The sequence below is a fragment of the Narcine bancroftii genome, chromosome 1, assembly GCF_036971445.1.
Source record: "Narcine bancroftii isolate sNarBan1 chromosome 1, sNarBan1.hap1, whole genome shotgun sequence".
Taxonomy (NCBI): domain Eukaryota; kingdom Metazoa; phylum Chordata; class Chondrichthyes; order Torpediniformes; family Narcinidae; genus Narcine; species Narcine bancroftii.
In genome coordinates, this window is record NC_091469.1 from 432,802,755 (window position 1) to 432,817,266 (window position 14,512).

Below are 14,512 nucleotides of genomic sequence, written 5' to 3' on the forward strand. Positions count from 1 at the left end.
GAATCTCGTCTGGCCAAACCCTGATTTCCTCTGGATGCTGAGTTTTCCTAGCACATTTGTGGAAAGCTTTTTGTATGTTACTCCAGTCTAAAATTAAACTATCTAAAATACAATAAAGAGGACAGTTCTGTGATTTTGTTGCAAACATAAGAAACATTGCACTCTGATTGACAGGCAGCACCAGGTTGCCACCTTCTTTGCCCAGAAAGGACGGGAACGATCGTTCGGGTGCGTGTGGCGTGGGGGAGCGTCAAGGCTGCGGGTTTTCGCCTGGAGACGAGCCGGTTGCTATGATGGAGGCCGATGTCCTGACGCCACCGTTGAGGGTCCTGGAGTTGTACAGTGGGATTGGCGGCATGCATTACGCGCTGAAAGGTAAAATAGCCCCACAAATCCAAGGAAAGCACCAAGAACAAAGCTCGTTTCCCGGGGAAGATTATTGCACGCACACTTCCTTCTCACTGCTTTCAAAAGTTGATCCAATAGTCATGGCAAGTAGCAATGAAAAAACCAGCACGTGTTCTGGTCAGTTGAAATGGAGCATTTCATTTAAATAATGTGAGAGTTGTTACTTAAATCCGAGTGGAAATTAAATAACCTCGCAAACCTCCAGGGACTGGTGTCTAAATTGGGAGAGTGGTTCCATGGGCACGCTGAGAAACCGCCCAAACCTTGTGGAATTCACAGAATTACACCGTAGACGTTATGTACAAGATGCCCAGCACCATCCCTTTGTACGTTTTGCACGTCAACAGGACCGCTCGTGTTGGGGCACAGAGCTGGAAGAAAGTACCCATTGGGAGTCCTTCACTCCATGTTCCATGAAGTCTTATGGCATCAATGTGTTATCCAGGACACTTCCTCCTGATTGCACAGACTCAACTGAGGTTAGAGAGAATTGGTGTCCAGGGTCCATCCCCCATTCAAAAGTCAAAAGGCCCTTCGTTTGTTTCTCAACAATACACCCAAGCAGTCCCCATTCTCCACCACCTGGCAAAACTTGTCCTGGCCCTCAATAACCTCATTAGAGTTATCACACTTTCTGAAATCAAAGGGGTAATCATGGGTCCCAGCTTTGCCTGTTTTTGTTGACGATGTAGACCAGTGGTTCTCAACCTTTTTCTTTCCACTCACATACCACTAAGTATTCCCTGTGCCGTAGGTGCTCTTTGATTAGAAAGAGATGGCTTAAGGTGGTACGTAGGTAGAAAGAAAAAGGTTGAAAACCACTGTTTTATTTGTACATAATTGACTTGTTATATCCACGCTTTCATAATTCCATCGTACATAATTGACTTGTTATGTCCACAGTTTCATAATTCCAAAGGAATTGGGCCAATGACAATTTTTCTCAAGCAAAATATCTCAGTAACAATTGGATCTAGAGCAGTGATTCACCACCTTCCCTTCCCATTCACATACCACCCTAAGCAATCCCTTACTAATCACAGAGCATCTATGGCATAGTAAATGCTTAAAGTTGTATGTGAGTGGAAATTAAAAGGTTGAGAACCACTGGTGTAGTGACATTTTCTACAAACACAAACTTCTACAGTAACCTCAACTACACTTCTTCACACCTGTTCCCCATAAGGATTCTATTCCTTTCTCTCAATTCCTCTGTCTTCATTGCATCTACGCTCAGGATGAATTCTTCTATTCCAGATCATCAGAGATGTCCTCCTTTTTCAAAACTGTGGATTCCCCTCTACCTCTATCAACCTAGCCCTTACCTGCATCTCTATTTCCCATCTGCTTCTGGGCCCCTCCACCCTTCAGAAGCAACAAGGGCAGCATTCTGCTTGTCCTCACCTACCATCCCACCATGCTCCGCATCCAATACATTATTGTCCACAATTTCTGCCATCTACAACGTGATCCTACCACCAGATACATCTTCCACTCTCCTCCCCTGCCCTCTCAGCCTTCTGCAAATTCCTCATCCACTCAGGATTTGGGTGCCAGGTTCAGAAAGGTAAGTTCTTTTCATTTACTTTAATTGCTGTGTGAGGAGGCAGTGAGTGGACCCAGGCTGGGGTTCGCAGGCAGCCATTTTTATTGTAGTTCAAACTTGTAAGCTGTGAAGTTGGGGAGTAAAGAAGGCTGACTGCAAAGGCATGAGTGATGTCAGCAGGGTTCAGGTGCCAGGTTTAAAAAGGTCTCCTCTTTTCCATTTACTTTAATTGCTGTGTGAGGAGGCAATTGAGACAATTGATTAGGGCTAGAAAGCAATTGAGTAGAGAGTAATAAAAAGAGGAGTAGCCAATGACAGAGTGGGGCATTGATGTTTTGCAGCTTTCTCTCTAAGTGACTGAGGAAGAGCTTTCTCTTAAGGAAAGGGTGATAAGTTTCTTTAATTAATTGTGATTATTGCAAGAATTAAGTCATGGATCCAGCAATTAGGGCAGTCCAATGTTCTGATTGCAGGATATGGGTTTTCTAGGGCAGCATAAGTATCCCTGATGACTACACCTGCAAGAGGTGCATTCAGCTGCAGCTCCTGGGAGACTAAGTTTGGGAAATAGAATTGGAACTGAAACTGGATGAACTTGGGATCATTTAGGAAGCAGAGGTTGTGATAGGTAGGAACTTCAGGAAGGCAGTCAGCCCTAAGTGTTGGGAGGAAGGCAGCTGGGTGACTGTCAGGAGAGGCAAGGAGAAGAGGCAGAGAGAGCAGGGTAGCCCTTTGGCTTTTTCCATTAACAATAGGTATACTGTTTTGGATACTGTAGGCAGGGATGACCTACCAGGGACAAGTTGTAGTGGTTGGGCCTCTGGCACTGGGACTGGATCCTCAACTCAGAAGGGAAGAGAGGAATGCAGTTGTGATAGGGGATTTGATAGTAAGGGGGACCGACCAGAAGTTCTGTGTGAGAGATCAATTATCATGATGGTTTGTTGCCTCCCTGGTGCCAGGGTCCATGATATCTCTGATTGCATGCTCCCAATTCTCAGAAGGGAGGGTGAGCAACCACGTCCCATGTAGGGACTAGTGATGTGGGCAGGAAGAGTGAGGAGGTCCTGATAGGAGAGTTCAGGGAGTTAGCAAAGTTGAAGGAGAGAGCCTCCGGGGTCGCCACCTCGGGGTGGGGTCGCCACCTCGGGGTGGGGTCGCCACCTCGGGGTGGGGTCGCCACCTCGGGGTGGGGTCGCCACCTCGGGGTGGGGTCGCCACCTCGGGGTGGGGTCGCCACCTCGGGGTGGGGTCGCCACCTCGGGGTGGGGTCGCCACCTCGGGGTGGGGTCGCCACCTCGGGGTGGGGTCGCCACCTCGGGGTGGGGTCGCCACCTCGGGGTGGGGTCGCCACCTCGGGGTGGGGTCGCCACCTCGGGGTGGGGTCGCCACCTCGGGGTGGGGTCGCCACCTCGGGGTGGGGTCGCCACCTCGGGGTGGGGTCGCCACCTCGGGGTGGGGTCGCCACCTCGGGGTGGGGTCGCCACCTCGGGGTGGGGTCGCCACCTCGGGGTGGGGTCGCCACCTCGGGGTGGGGTCGCCACCTCGGGGTGGGGTCGCCACCTCGGGGTGGGGTCGCCACCTCGGGGTGGGGTCGCCACCTCGGGGTGGGGTCGCCACCTCGGGGTGGGGTCGCCACCTCGGGGTGGGGTCGCCACCTCGGGGTGGGGTCGCCACCTCGGGGTGGGGTCGCCACCTCGGGGTGGGGTCGCCACCCCGGGGTGGGGTTGCCACCTCGGGGTGGGACCTGTTCATGTGGGACTGTTTGCACCTGAACTGGAGGGGGTCTAACATCGTTGTGGGTAGTTTTGATAGTGTTGCTTTGGGAGGGTTTAAACTAGATTTGTAGGGTGAGGGAAACCAGAGTGTTAGAGCAGATAGTAAGGTGGAGGATAATGAGAGTTAAGCAAGGACTGCATGTAAAGACAGGTGTTCAGTAAAGAAATGGCCTGACATGCATCTACTTCAATGTGAGGAGTATAGTCGTTAAGATGGATGATCGAAGAGCAAGAATTGCCATGTGGGATTATGACATTATTGTTATTAATGAGACTTGGTTGCAGGAGGGGCAGGGTTGGCAGCTCAATGTCCCAGGGTTGGCAGCTCAATGTCCCAGGGTTCTGTTGTTTCAGATCGGATAAAGGGGAAGGTAGGAGGTGTGGCATTGCTAGTGAGGGAAAATATCACAGCTTGTGCATAGACAGGACAGCACTGAGGACTTGTCTACAGAGTCCATGTGGGTGGAGCTGAGGAACTGGAAGTGCATGAGCTCGCTAGGAGGGCTGTATTACAGATCACCCAATAGTCTGAGAGAATTGGAACAGCAAATCTATATAGAGATAGAAGACTGGTGTAAGAAACAAAGTTGTGATAGTAGAGATTTTAATTTTCTGCATATAAACTGGGACTCTCATATGGTAAATGGACTGGTTGGGTTGGAGTTTGTAAAATGTGTACAGGAATGTTTTCTACATCAATATGTAGAGATATTGTTACGGAGTCCAGAGGACCCCCAAAACCAGCAGCAATGGATATGCACCACAACACAGGGTTACTTAAACAAAAGTAGTTTTTAATTATATTTGAACAAGAAAACAGAATTAGATTTTAACTTATTACTTAACCTATCTAACCCATTTAATTCCCCCCTCTAATACTAAGCGCAGATGTGTTTAATGTATATTTAAGATTAAAATAAGTTCTATGGCTCACAGTCCAATCTCACTGGTTGGAGGCAATTCTTGTACTGTGCACAGAAGTTCGCTTTAACAAAGTTCACCAGTCTTTGGTGCTTAACAGGCAAGTGGTTACCACTCAGGAGGGTTCTTGCTGGTTTTCAGAGAGAGATTCCTTTTCTAGGACTGCACAACTGATTCCTTCTCAGTCCGTCTTGCTGTCAAAACCTGCCCCCTTCAGGGTTCTCCAGATGCTCCTCTTTCTTTCAGGTCACCTTTCAGACCGCTAGTCTTCTCCTTTGACCAGGCAGCCTTCAAAAGTTTGCCAGCTTGTCCCTCTGGAACGAATTTCTGTAACTCTCTCTCACTCCCTCCCTCTCTGAGAGCAAAGTTGTTCTGTCTCTGCCTGCAAAAATCACATGCTCTCCCAGGCAAGCTGTATGTCGATACTTTGTTCCTCTTTTGCAAAAAGCATTCTGTAAATGACCTGTAAAAATTCTGTGTTTTTAAAATGTGTGTGTGCAAGCTACTCTAGCAATTCCTCCCAAGCCACCTCTGTCACAATACCAACAAGAGAAGATGTAATACTTGGTGTTTTGTGGAACCAGGCAGATCAGATGGCAGAAGTATGTGTAGGTGAACATTTTGGGTCCAGTGACCATAATATCATTAGTTTCAAATTAATTATGGAGAACAATAGGTCTGTTCTTCAAGTTGAGGTTCTGCATTGGGGAAAGGCCACCTTTGAGGAAATGAGGAAGGATCTCAGAAGAGTCAATTGGAATAAGTTATTTTCTGGAAAGGATACATCCAGCAGGTGGAAGGTCTTCAAGAACGATATTTTGAGAGTTGCATGTTCCTACCAGGAATAAGGGCAAAGTTAACAGGCCTGGGGAACCTTGGTTTTCAAGGGATATTGGAGAGCTGGTTAAGAAAAAGAGGAGGCTGTATATGTAGTATAGGCAACAAGGAGGAAATGAGGTAGTTGCAGAGATAGAAAATGTAAGAAAATGCTTAAGAAGGAAATTAGGAAGACAAAAAGAAGACATGAAGGTGCTTTGGCAGATAATGTGAAGGAAAATCCAAAGGGTATCTATATTAAAAGTAAAAGGATAGTAAGGGACAAAATTGGACGCCTAATAAATCAATGGTCAACTATGTATGGAGCCATGGTATTTATGCAGGAAATTGGCATAGTGAATAAGGATGGAAGGGAAACAAAGTGTCATGGAACACGTGGAGTTTAAGGAGGTGCTTGCTGCTTTGTAACGAATGAAGGTAAACAAATTCCCAGTACCACATATGATATTCCTTTGCACCTTGAGGGAGATGAGAGCTGATATTGCAAGGCCCCTGGGAGATGTATTCAAAATGTCCTTAGTCATGGGGGAGGTGCCTAAGGATTGGAGGGTGGCTCGTGTTGTCCCACTGTTTAAGAAGGGCTCCTAGAGTAAACCAAGCAATTGTAGGCCAATTAGCCTGATGTCAGTAATGTACAAATTATTTGGAGGATTCCTAAGAAATAGGATATATAATTATTTGGATGGTCATCAGCTGATTAAGGACAGTCAGCATGGATTTATGCGAAGTAGGTTGTGTTTAACAAATCTTGTAGAGTTTTAAAAAAAAATAAGTTACCAAGGTTGATGTGGGAAAGGCTGTGGATGTTGTTCATATACACTTTGACAAGGTTCCACAAAGAGATAGACAACAGACTTGCCAAGGCAAATAGCACCTTTGGAAGACGACACAAAAGAGTGGAAAAACAACCAACTGAAAAACCTCACAAAGATTAGCGTACACAGAGCCGTTGTCATACCCACACTCCTGTTCGGCTCCGAATCATGGGTCCTCTACTGGCATCACCTACGGCTCCTAGAACGCTTCCACCAGCGTTGTCTCCGCTCTATCCTCAACATTCATTGGAGTGACTTCATCTCCAACATCAAAGTACTCGAGATGGCAGAGGCCGACAGCATCGAATCCACGCTGCTGAAGATCAAACTGCGCTGGGTAGGTCACGTCTCCAGAATGGAGGACCATCGCCTTCCCAAGATCATGTTATATGGCGAGCTCTCCACTGGCCACCAAAACAGAGGTACAAGGATTGCCTAAAGAAATCTCTTGGTTGCCTGCTACATTGACCACCGCCAGTGGGCTGATATCGCCTCAAACCGTGCATCTTGGCTCCTCACAGTTCGGCGGGCAGCAACCTCCTTTGATGAAGACTGCAGAGCCCAACTCACTGACAAAAGACAAAGGAGGAAAAACCCAACACCCAAGCCCAATCAACCAATTTTCTCTTGCAACCGCTGCAACCATGTTTGCCTGTCCCGCATTGGGCTTGTCAGCCACAAACGAGCCTGCAGCTGACGTGGACATTACCCCTCCATAAATCTTCATCCGCGAAGCCAAGCCAAAGAAAAGAAAAAACAAGAGAGGTTGGTTCAGAAGGTTAGGATACTAGGTATACATAGAGAAGTTGAAAACTAGATTTGAAATTGACTTGGAGGAAGAAATCAGTGGTGGTGGTGGATGTTTGCTTCAGACTGAAGGTCTGTGTCGAGTGATGTGCCTTATGGATCTGTTGAGACAATTATTGTTTGTAATCTTTATAAATGACCTCGTTGATAACATGGTGAATTGGATCAACAAGTTTGGTGATGACACAAAGATAGGAGGTGTCATGGACTGTGAGGAAGATTTTTAAAGCTTGTAGAGGGATCTGGACCAGCTAGGAAATTGGATCAGAAATGTCAGACCACCACACCATTCCTAGTTCCTCCATTTAAAAAAAAATCCTCTTTTGCGAGGTTGAGTTTCTCGGGAGGACGGTGGTGTGCCTTGTAGTGGAGGCCCCGCTGTCAGGATGTTGTGTTGTACCCTGTGCTTGGATTTGGCAGAGGTAAACTGGGGTGTCATGATGGAAGGGAATTTGGGCAGGATGTGTGGGAACTCTATTTCGGACAATTGTTAGGTCTGCTTTGTTCATGAATGAGTGAGACAAACACCAGACTGAGTCGAAATCAGGGTTCTTTGTTCTTTATTACCGGATTGTAACACTTGCGACTAACCATGTTAGTCGGAGAATGCATTCTGCCGTTATCAGCAAAATGGTGATTTTTTATACCCTTGGATATGTGCTTAGAACATCATCATATCATTACTTGTCCAATGACTAAAACTGTTGCTATCCTTTCCCTGCTAGCTTCCTGCCTCTCAATCCATCAATGTCTCTCTTATCTTGTAAGTACAAGGATGCATTCACATCTTGTTACAGCCCTGCACATTCCCATCTCATGATGTTTTACCTTACACATTGTACCAGAGTTGATGGGGGTTGGGGGGGGGGGGTGCGGGAAGAGAGAGCAGGTAGTCTGACCTCATCCAGGAAGCAAGTCTGGAAACTCGTGGAATGCAACAAAAGCTGCCTTTTGAGGTTCACTAGCAGACAGTGGGCTTGGAGGAAGACTGCTCCCAGGAGTGGTAGAGCCATGTGAACCGGCTTTTGCCAAAATGGAGTGGGATGATGCAGATGCTGAATGTCCTTGTGCTGTTACTCTTCATCATCCTTTCGGCCTGGTCTGGTTTCACGTTCCAGGAGTTGTAGGCTGTGGTGGGAAGAGGGATGGTGTGGGGGGGGGGGGGGGGGGAGATACTAACCTCTGCACTTGTGGGGAAGAGGAGTGTAATTTACTTGTGGGGAAGAGGAGTGTAATTTACTTGTGGGGAAGAGGAGTGTAATTTACTTGTGGGGAAGAGGAGTGTAATTTACTTGTGGGGAAGAGGAGTGTAATTTACTTGTGGGGAAGAGGAGTGTAATTTACTTGTGGGGAAGAGGAGTGTAATTTACTTGTGGGGAAGAGGAGTGTAATTTACTTGTGGGGAAGAGGAGTGTAATTTACTTGTGGGGAAGAGGAGTGTAATTTACTTGTGGGGAAGAGGAGGCAGGAATGCATTTTTTTACATATTTGCATATATGGGCTCCAAATCTGCATAAAGTGTAAATATTTATTTCTTAAATTATAAATAATTTTCTGTAAAGGAATACAGCTTTGTATCTCCAAATGTCATCTTTCCATACCAAAATACACATCTGATTTCTAGGTTACTGCAATACATTTCCTTGCCACTGCTAAAGCAATTTTAACAAATTTGATTTGGTGAAGTAGTAAATTTGCTATAGGTGTTGCTCCTTCATGTTCCCCAACAAAAATAAATCTGGATTTTGTGGAAAAACAATTCCAGTAATTTGTCTCAAAAGCTTTCCCAGATCCTCCCAAAAAATTCTTACCATGACAAACGGATGGGTGTGGTTTCATCACCACATCTAAAACATTAATCTGATAAATCTGATTTCATTTTATGCTGCTTTTGAGATGTTAAGTATAATTGATGTAGATCAGTGATTTTCAAACTGCCCCACTAAACTCGCATTCCACCTTAAGCAATCCATATGCCATAAGTGTTCTGTGATTGGTAAGAGAATTCTTAAGGTGGTATGTCAGTGGGAAGGGAAGGCTTTGAAGGCTGTTATTGAAATATTTTGCCTGAGGAAAAATTGTTATTGGCCCATATCCTTTGGAGTTCTGAAACCGTGCACATAACGAGTCAATTAGGTACAATTAAAAGTGGTTTTCAAACTTTTTCTTTCTACCCATATACCACCTTAAGCAATCCCTAACTAATCACAGAGCACCTATGGCCTAGGCAATACTTAGTGGTATGTGAGTGGAAAGAAAAAGGTTGAGAATCACTGGTTTACCTTGTCTGCGCTTAGCTATTTGTTTTAGAATTTTAAAATTTTCTCTTAATAAATCAGTTGTCGAAGGATTTGCTGAATTGATAACATTGATATATAAAAAAAAATGCAGCAACTGTTGCATGTTTTCGTTTGAACTGATTTTATTCCACTTTGACAGTATTCAAAGCTTAAAAAAGAGCAGTACTTTAATGTAATTGCTTCATCTATATCAATATTAATTTTTGAATTGCTTTTTAGATTTGTAGTCCATGTGTAAAGTAGGACATGTGGCATACTACTGTTTCTACTGTTCTTTTTTGGAAGTATAGATGTGAGTTGGACATCTGGCATTGGGTATTCACTCGACTGACAATGAATAATGCAAAAGCTTGAAGGTCGAAAATCTAAAGTTGTGACTCATACTGAAGCTCAGTCCACAAATATTTCTTGTGGGCTCATGTTGAAGGGACTCATACAAGACTGTAGTTAACTTGGAAAATATAATGTTTAATAGTTTTGAAACAGTAATTGATGATATGACAATGTTTCTGCACTGATTCTGACACCTTTCTCGCAAGTAACTTAAGTAAATTTTCAAGATGCATTTGTGCACGATCCAGTGCATTTTTCAACGGGCATGGTGATTAACTCTTAAATACTTTGTCCTTTTTAAAAAAAAAATCTTAACAGCCAAACTTGGTCCAAAACCAAACAGGAAAATATTTGTAAGAGAAGTCAAATAGAAAAACATTGAAATTTCTACAAACATCAAATATCAATTTTTGGCTGCTTCCTGCCAAAACCTTGATGAAGTTCCTTTTTTTGTAGTGTAGTATACAGCGAAGGATAAAGCAACACTGAGAACTATGACAAAATGATATAATTCACCCTTTCAAAAGTAAATGATAAAACTTCGAAACAACACAAGTGACGAAAGTTAAAAATTTTCAGGGATACATACCTCAAAGGCTAGCTCTAACTTGGCAAAATTCTAAATTCACAATTGTTTAATTGCAATTTTTTTTTATACTTCACCTACAACAAGAGAATGGAAAAACTAAAATCACTAAAAAGGAGGCTATCTCTGGAAAGAGTTCGTCTTCTCAAAGACAAAGGAGAGAATTTATATTGACCCAGAGGAAGTCTGATTTCAGATTTATTGCCAGTATAAACATGACATCACAACTAAGATTCGTTTTTCCTGTGGGCATGGCAGAATTATCACTAATTTGTTGTGCAAAATTTAACTGCACATACTGTGAACATGTAAACAATCAAAAAAACTGTAAACAGTTAACGAATGCAAACTACCTGTGCAGCTGGTCAGCACACTTTCCACCTCACAGTTGTAGAAATTTGCCAGGGTTTTTGATGTCATACCAAACCTCTGCAAATTCCTGAGGAAGTAGAGGCACTGTTGTGCTTTCTTCACGATGCCATTGGTGTGTAGGGTCCAGTAAATATCCTCTGAGATGGTAACTCCCAAGAACCTAAATGTGCTTACCCTCTCCATCTCTGATTTTACCTCAATGATCACTGGATTGTATATCTCTGGCTTTCCCTTCCTGAAGTCAACAACCAGCTCTGTCATTTTGATGATATTGAGTGCAAGATTATTATTGGTGCACCATTCAGCCAAGTTTTCTTTTTTCTTTTTAAAATATTTTTATTGAGTTTAACATAATAATCCATATACAAGATATTAATAAAGAAAGGCAAAATAACATGTACATAACAATAAAAGTAAATGCACAAAATGACAAATTTTAAATTCCATCCCTTATTATTAAATGTGATTATATATTAAAATGATTATACTGCATCTGCACTCCTCAAAGGAAAACACATTCGTAGCGTAGTTGAGCTCTGAATTTTATTAAGGGCTCAGACCCGACTTTTGTACTTCCACATTCCTGCACTTTCTCCCTTTTACTCTAATCACGGCCTGCATAACAAAAGCAGGTTTCTCGTACGCGGGTACCTTCTTGCATAACAATCCTTTTTTCCCTGCGTGCTGTCCTTGACTGTTGGCTGTGCAGCAAAGCCAGTGCCATTTTGGAGGTCGCTGGCCTTTAAGGTGCCCTTGCCGTCCGCCTGCCACTTTGCTTATTGGGGCCAGTGCCGCTGCGTGGGCTACTGGCCTTTAATTGCGTGTGCCGCCCAGAGCACTGGCTTGATTGCCATGGTAGCGCGCCGCCAGAATACATGAATCAGTTAATTTCTTTCTTCTTTTTTGGCTTGGGTTCGTGGACGAAGATTTATGGAGGGGTATATCCACATCTGCTGCAGGCTCGTTGGTGACTGACAAGTCCGATGCGGGACAGGCAGGCACGGTTGCAGCAGTTGCAAGGAAAAATTGGTTGGTTGGGGTTGGGTTTTGGGTTTTTCCTCCTTTGTCTTTTGTCAGTGAGGTGGGCTCTGCGGTCTTCTTCAAAGGAGGTTGCTGCCCGCCGAACTGTGAGGCGCCAAGATGCACGGTTGGAGGCGATATCAGCCCACTGGTGGTGGTCAATGTGGCAGGCACCAAGAGATTTCTTTAAGCAGTCCTTGTACCTCTTCTTTGGTGCACCTCTGTCTTGGTGGCCAGTGGAGAGCTCGCCATATAACACGATCTTGGGAAGGCGATGGTCCTCCATTCTGGAGACGTGACCCACCCAGCGCAGTTGGGTCTTCAGCAGCATGGATTCGATGCTTGCGGACTCTGCCAGCTCGAGTACTTCGATGTTGGCGATGAAGTCGCTCCAGTGAATGTTGAGGATGGAGCTATTTTAACAAATTGCATTATCCCTTAAAATCTGAATTTTTAAAAAAGGGATGTCATCCAGGATAATCTTAAGCCCCATAAATCTATTTATTTAATAGAGGGAAAAAAAAGGAAAAAAACCTAAAACTAATTTAATCCCTCCCTCTATTGAAGGTTGCAAGAGAAATACAGATTGTCTCCTCCAGAATACAGATGGATCAGGACTAGAGCTCCCAAATCATCTAACACTGGCAATTATAACAGTATTCTATAAATGGGCTGCATTCCTTTTCAAACTGTAACTTTTTATCTTTAATATTATACCTAATTTTCTTTAAGCTTAGATATGACATTATATCATGTAACCATTGTGCATGAGTCGGTGAGAATTCATCTTTCCATTTCATTAAAACTACTTGTCTGGCTAACAATATGCTAAAAGCTAAAACTTTCTTTTGAGGGGTCGATAAAAGTTTATCTGGTTCACGTGAAAAATCAAACAGCAATGAAAGGGCATGGATCGTATTTAATCTTAAAAATCAGTGTCAGGATATTTTTCATTTTTTGTCAATATCTTCCTAATTTAGGACATTCCCAAAACGTATGAATCAGTGAGGCTTCAAAAACTTTACACTTTTCACAAAATGGATCAATATCTGCATAGAAACGGGATATTTTGAGTTTAGACATGCATTCTGTGTATCACCTGAAATTGTATAAACAGTGCCTTGTACAAAATGAAGAATCATTGATCAAGCTAAGAGTGGAATAGAAATCCTCGTCTGAACAAAAAAATGCTCCTAATCATTTTTAATCTTGGCCATTGGGGCTAATATTAAATCCAATGGATCAATATAAATATGTGATATCAATTAACTATGAACTAATTGTAGATCAAAAAGTATATCAAGAAAATTTAAATCTGCGATTTGAGGAAAAACGTTCAATTCAGATTGAACAAAATTCTTAACTTGAAAATATCTTAAAATTTCTAATAGACTTTTTTTTAAACTGACAATTGTTTTAAAGAAGCAAAATTTTTTGAAATAAATAAATCTTTAAAATGTTTAATACCAAGTCCGTACCATTCCTTAAAGCCTTCATCTAATACTGAAGGCAGAAAAAAGATGGTTATCTACAGTAGAACTGGCCAGAGAGAAATTCTTATAACCAAAAAAATTTCCTATGGTCTCATTCTAATTCTTATTATCGAATTGTGTGTCAATTTAGAAAATGAAAAGGGTAAAGTGGAACCTAAAATTGCCAACATCAATGATTTCTTCGAAAAGTTCAGTTACATTTCTGTCCAAGAAGGGTGACTTGCTAATTTATCATATTTTGATAGTAAAAGTTAACTGCGCATATTAATCCCCAATAATAAAATCAAAAATTTGGAAGTGACATTCCCCCATTCCTAATAGTTTTCTGAAGATGGGCTTTACTTTCAAACCAAAGGTTTCTATACCAAATATATTAACTATGTTTGCTCAGTTTGAATAATTTTTGGGATATAAAATAATTTACATAAGAGTGAGCTTTTACTTTTTAAAAGGAACTCTTTCTATGTATTCTAAATTTCTGTTTAAACTATTTAAAAATCAATTTCAATATTTAGGAATTACTAATACAAAAATGTTTTTTTTAAAAAAGGGACATTTTGTAGTATTACTTAATCAGATAAAAATATTATCAGGATCGTCACCACTTTCGATTACAATGATTGGATGTATTAATTCAATTAAAATGAATATTCTACCTATATTTTTGTATCTTTTTCAAGCCTTACCAATTTTTATTCCTGAATCCTTTTTTAATTCATTAGATTGAGTTATTTCCTGAACCAAGTTTTCAATCTCCAACCTGTATGCAGACTCATCTTCATCCTTTATACAACTCGTGGTATTGTTGGCAAATTTGTAGATGGTGTTATTGTCATACCGAGTGACATTTTTTTATTTTAAATTTTTTATTTTTCACATTATGAACCGTACTGACCAAAATACACAAACATTTCCCTCTTGAATATACACAGTGTCATTTTCTCCCCTTTTCCCCCCTTCCTTCCCTCCCTCCTTCACCCCCCTCCCCACCCACTCAACATTCAACATGTATGATACATTAAACAATGTCATCACGCAGTGAAAATAAACAAGAAATTTGTGTCTTCTACTTTTACACACTGGGTCAGTTCATTTCGTCTTCTTCTCCTTCTGTCATTTTAGGTGGTGGAGGTCCGCGGTAGGACATCTCTGTTGTGATCCATGTACGGTTCCCAAATTTGTTCGAATACTGTGATGTTATTTCTTAAATTATGTTATTTTTTCCAATGGAATACATTTATTAATTTCTATGTACCATTGCTGTATTCTCAGGCTATCTTCTAATTTCCAGGTTGA

The 14,512-nt window shown here is 42.4% G+C and overlaps 1 protein-coding gene across 6 annotated transcripts in view; it reads left to right on the forward strand.

The window, feature by feature from the left end:
• The first annotated feature begins 223 nt into the window (after positions 1-223).
• trdmt1 (tRNA aspartic acid methyltransferase 1) overlaps positions 224-14,512 on the forward strand; it is a 98,576-nt gene continuing 84,287 nt past the window's right edge. Inside the window, exon 1 of one of the 6 annotated variants that reach the window (XM_069914254.1) lies at positions 224-375. In XM_069914254.1, coding sequence (XP_069770355.1) covers positions 291-375 — 85 coding nt within the window. In that variant the 5' untranslated portion in view covers positions 224-290. The remainder of the gene's footprint in view (positions 376-14,512) is intronic. The other 5 variants (XM_069914256.1, XM_069914255.1, XM_069914261.1 and 2 more) reach the window with 5 other exon arrangements.